Source organism: Scomber scombrus, chromosome 21 (assembly GCF_963691925.1).
Source record: "Scomber scombrus chromosome 21, fScoSco1.1, whole genome shotgun sequence".
NCBI lineage: Eukaryota > Metazoa > Chordata > Actinopteri > Scombriformes > Scombridae > Scomber > Scomber scombrus.
Genome location: NC_084990.1, coordinates 17,550,971 through 17,556,624, shown reverse-complemented (window position 1 = coordinate 17,556,624; position 5,654 = coordinate 17,550,971). Strand labels below are relative to the sequence as shown.

The window sequence follows — 5,654 nt, the reverse complement described above, 5'->3', positions numbered from 1 at the left end:
AGATTTAATCTAAAACTTCCAATCAAAGTCCGTCTTCACTTTGCTTTCAGATTAGAAGAGGGAACCACTCCTTCATGTTATGCGTAATGACTGATGACAATACAGTTGGCAGTTGACCAAAAACAAAAATACATGTTGAGGCAGAAAACAGGGCTTACCTGAGCCGCAAATTTAGTGCATGAAATCATAGGGGAACTCTTTTGGGGCATCAACACAGACACAACATAGGCTTTCAGGCTATGAAAAAACACAAAGAGTTGCACTTATGTGCTCGAGAAATTTTATTGATATAATACATTCCCTAATGATCACAACTATGTGCCTTACCCAAATTGTGTGCCTATTCTTAACCTAAACCTAGTCTTTTAATCCTCAAACAGCTATGTTACGAAATGTACTCACTTTCCAAAACCGTCAGCACACGCAATCTCTTATTCGCTGGCACACTGATTTGCAGACACACATACGCATATACAAGCAATTCCACACTCTCGCGTAACACATTGTTTCCATTTTAGACCCTTGTGTAAACACAAATGTAGTCTTACAGACAACAACATGAGGAGATAGAGTGCAGTGTGAGCATGAGAGCACAGATAAGTCCAAGTGGAGGAGAGGAGGGAGGAGAAGGACAGACAGTGTAAACAGCAGTGTAACATATGCTATCACTCAGTCTTTTTTAAGAGCTTAATGAAATATTTCAAGGGTTAAAGAGATTTTTAGCAAGCTACGTAAATGAAGCTTTAACGAATGTTTACATCAGGAAGTAGGAAGTTAACAAAAAGAGGAAAACGATAAGCACCCTAGTAGGAAAACTTGATATGTAACATAAACTTCGGTTGCCTGTAGAAGTGAGTGTTGTTTTAGATGAGCAACATTCAGATCATTCACTTACAAAGAAATATTCAACAAATCTGACATGTAAAATAACATTCACACAGCGCAGAGCCAATATGTCTGCCTAACAGAAAAATGTGTCTTTCATTAGGATTAAAAGAAAAGTGTGATGATTAAATCCTTACTACTCATTGATCATCATGGTAACATAAACCTGACCCAACCGGACAAAGTGACATCATTTTGCAAAATGATCCTCCAAGTTTAAAGTTAAAAAAACATGTAGCATCCATGGCTACACACACACACACACACACACACACACACACACACACACACACACACACACACACACACACACACACACACACACACACACACACACACACACACACACACACACACACACACATAAAGGCCATCTTCACTTGAACAATCACACAACTATGAAGTTTATATACGGGCAGTATGTTGAAGTATTGTTTGATTTATGGTTGACACAATACAGTCTCCACCCTTGTTGATCTGTTCTCATAAAATAGATAAAGAGATCCAGAGAGGAACAGAAAGAGGAACAGAGGTAGAAGGAGTCTGTTTCCAATCAGCAAATACTTAAAGGGTTGTTTCTTCACCTTCCGGTGACACAGTTGGGGTTCTCCTGTATGGTTTTGTAATGACGGAAAGACGAGACGACAACATCCCTCTAAGGCATGTCTTAAATTTGTTGTGCTGCTCTGGTGGTTAGGTCCTAACAAGTCATAAGCCTGTGTGTGGACAGGTACGTGCACATTGTAGAGGTAACACATGTGTTCAGTAGGTTTAATCACCATACTTTGGTTAGTGGTGAAAACACATGTACAGTGGAAAAACACTGAGTGCAGTAGAAAAACATGCCATGACATGTTAATGTCATACATTAATTAAACATGTAGACTGGCTGCAGCTGTATAATGCAATCGAGTATCTAAAGTAAAAGTACTCATTGTTATCAAGAGTAAACGTTGTGTATCCAGATATTTCATGATTAATGATCAGAAGGAAGGAAATAAGGAAAGGTGAAACAATAGAAGCAAGGAAAATGAGAAGGAAGGAAATATTGAATGACGTAAGGAAGTACAGACAAAAGGAGAGAAGCAATAATATAACTAAATAAAGACAATAGTGATATTTTAAACAAGCGTTGTGAACAAACTCCATTGTAGTAACAGTAAAACAGTAACAGTAAAAGTGCAATATTTTTCTCTAAAATGTGGAGAAAAATTCAAAAGTCTGACACAAATACTCAGGTACATTTTTTTAAACCTAAATACATCTATCTTGTTGTTCAAATTCTCACACACCTGCATGTGTGACCTCCTGAACAAGATCATTCAATAAACAGTGGCACTTTGAAATGATGGATATGAGGAGCTTGAATGTACAGTATTTTATCAGTTTAACTCTTGTACTGAACTACTGTAAAGTAAATGGACCATGGTACTTTCCAACATTGCCTCACACACATGCATGCACACCTACCAAAGTCTATTTAATGCATTTCCTCCCAATGCACAACCACATTATTCCAACACAATTGTGCCTCATGATGCAGCATCCTTGACTTGTCATTGCAACTTTTTCCAGCAAATCAGGTCAACTCTTGTGTGTCCTAAACAATGAAAGAGCTGGCAACACTCACTTAGCAGCTCTATTAATACTCTTGTTCAAGCTGTTGTGAAACAACGCTGTCTGTCTTTTTCTGTAAAAACGGAACCTCTGGCAGCGTCATATGATGACAAATGAGAGGAAACATCCCCCTCCTCTGCTGTCACTTTGCTTGCCATAGGGAAGCGGTCCATCCTTACTGGTGTTCAGTCCAGTCTGACCTCGCTCACAGGACACAGTAACACTAACCCTGGGCGGATCGGGTGTGCCCTGACCTTTAGCAGGGAGAAAAAAAGGAACTATAGCACTTTCAGTACATATAGTCTTTCGGAACATCCGTGGTTGGAATGAAATAATAGCTACAAATGTATTTCCACAGTGTCGACTTGGTGTATACTTTCATCTGTGTGGACAGCCATTTGCCTTATCACTTCAGATAAGTTATCAGCCACACAACATAAACAAATTTGACTTTTTGTATAATTTGGGAGGGGGTTATCCAAACATTCTTGAATTCACTGATACCCAAAGTGACCTAAAAACCATGTACATGTAGATTAAACGGTTGAGTTACCCAAATTACAAAAAAACACTGACTTAACTTTGGTGGTCTTTAGCCATGCAGATAGTTTTGTCCATGTTTTAAGATATCTATGAGGTTTGCCTACTCAATAATTACTGGAATTAAGATAGTGGCAGAGACATACTGTATGTCATAAAACATCATGACATGACATCCAAACAATCAGCCACGTGGAGAGTTAATCTTTATATGCACATTTGTATATTTTCATAAGGCTTAAATACTATTTGGCTCAATGAAGCTCTGCTCTTATTCTAAGCATCATGGACTTGTCAACAAATGCAGTACCCATTCTGATTCATGTGGAGCATGAAATATGAGTCAAACAGTAATCAGCTAATTGCCCTATGGAACCATCAGCACACAAATACAGTTTCTGGATCATTACATCAGATATAATATTGACATATCATGTTGACAATTAAACTTAATCATCCACCATCAAATGCATTTAATTAGTCAAATGACGCTTCTGAGTCATATGCACTTCGCCTGATAAACCACTATAAACCTCACATGATTTTAAGAGTCCTTCTGTGCGTATGCTTGCTACTGTGTTTATCCTCAATGTAATGAGACGGCCCCACAACCAACTGCTTAATCTCCCATGAACTGCAAAACACACACACACACACACGCAAGGCACCTGCTTAATGCTGCCCGTACGCACACTCAGGCACATGCAATGGAAAAGTCACACACATCTGCCCCACACTGCTGCACAGCTGCTACATGCAGTAAAGCAAATCACACAGTTGGAAGAGAACACACACTCACCTGATATTCAACATAGAGACTACTGGTTCATCCTGCAGCTAGATCCACTGGATGAGAGGGATTTCCTGTTCTTGTGTGTGTGTGTGCACATGTGTGTATGTGTGTTTGTGTGTGTTGCGGTCCTAGCAGTACACCTACCTCTTTGTGCAGACATGGGTTCTTTCTCAGCAGCAACACAATGCTCTTTCTATTCTTTGCCCCTCTCTCTCTCTCTCCTCTCTCACACTCTTTCTCTCTAACCCTCTGTCTTCCTCTCTCTCTCTCTCTCTCTCTCTCTCTCTCTCTCTCTCTCTCTCTCTCTCTCTCTCTCTCTCTCTCTCTCTCTCTCTCTCTCTCTCTCTCTGGTAACAGCTCTCTGCTCAGTCTAACGTTTTCAGCACCTCCTTTCACATACACTCGCTTTATTAGGAGAAGCAGAGCTTCCCTCCTCCCTCCTGCTCAGCCCACTCCCCTCCTTCCCAGGCGCTTTGCCTTCTGTTTACCCCTTTCTTATCCTCTCTCCCTACACCTTTGTCATTCTCTTTGCTGCTGTCACTCTTTCGCACCGTCTTCCTGCGTTTTCTCATTTACCCAATTTCTGCATCTCCCAACTCTACAACTCTCCTCCACTGGTGCCTTTAAAAAAATAATTTTCCGCCTCTCTTTCTTTGCTATCATCTCTGTCTTGTAAAACTGGGTCAAACATGAAAGCAGTGTTAGATCTGGATGGGAGCTGGAGCTGAAGCTGGAAGGATGTTGAGAAAAAATGCAGTGGGTGAACTCAGTCTCCTGCTTAAATCCTTGATACCCAGCATTCATTCTATCAATACAATCTTAACTGTGTGTAAAAAAAAGCCCTCTTGATGGCTTTACTTTAACCTCAAATGCTGCACCTATAAAGTTAACTGTAAGAGGCACTACGTAAGATTTCTACATGCAGAGCAGCATGACGCTCTTATTTCAGGAAGACCTTGAGCCCATGGCCATGTCATGAACACTGCCACCTGTGTGTACATACTGTTTGTGTGTCTTTGTTACACTCTGTCACCAAGGCGGAAAAACAAAGCCTAGCCTGTTTTTGAGCCATGGTCACAGGGGCAGTCAATACAAATTCACACACTAGGGTGCACTTTAACCACTGCAATAAACCACCACTCCTCTGAGAAAAATCTGTCACCATAAGATGATTACAGTTAATATATGGGTGTGATCACTATGCATTCTAATGTGTATAGTGCAATCAGTACAAGTGGTATTGGGGGAGTGCTCTGGTATTGGGGGAATGTTCTGGGTTTGTTTTTTTTGTTTGTTTTTTAGAGTGGGACAGCTGACAGAGGTATTATTTTGATTAGAACTCTCCCAGTGATAGAAGACAAACACACATGGTTATGACAACAGTAATCCCCATTTAATGATATTCTAAATGTCACGTAGATTATTTCCTTTGAGAAGGCAGTAATTTGCTTTTGTTCAGCTTCAATCTGGAAACGCTTGATCAGTCTGTCACTAAATATGAAAATCTTCATTAGTCATGGTAAATGTCTATCTATCCAGTGGTGTGCGCAAAATGGAAGGCACGGGGGTTTAATCCCCCTGTTCTTCATGCTCTAAGTGTCAAAATCCAAGAACCCTCATGTTCCCCTCTAGTCGTCCAAATGTCCCACTGCTCAGTCCAAGTACATCTCCAAACAGTGCTGATCTGATGAGCCCAAGCGTCCTTTAGGTTTTTCCAATTGTCTCTGCACAAAACCCAAAGTGTAAAAATGTCATTTTATGCTGGACTATGTTATGGCCAAGTTTACTGTGAGGACCTACTTTATATGAACAAAACACG

General features: G+C 40.4%; 1 protein-coding gene across 2 annotated transcripts in view; it reads right to left on the bottom strand.

Annotated features, from left to right (window-relative positions):
- The window catches only part of entpd1 (ectonucleoside triphosphate diphosphohydrolase 1), a 15,659-nt gene extending 11,496 nt beyond the window's left edge, over positions 1–4,163 (bottom strand). Inside the window, exon 1 of one of the 2 annotated variants that reach the window (XM_062442558.1) lies at positions 3,980–4,163. In XM_062442558.1, the coding sequence (XP_062298542.1) occupies positions 3,980–3,995 (16 nt within the window). In that variant the 5' untranslated portion in view covers positions 3,996–4,163. Of the gene's footprint in view, positions 1–3,841; positions 3,946–3,979 lie in introns of those variants that run through there. The other variant, XM_062442559.1, reaches the window with a different exon arrangement.
- Positions 4,164–5,654: the final 1,491 nt, after the last annotated feature.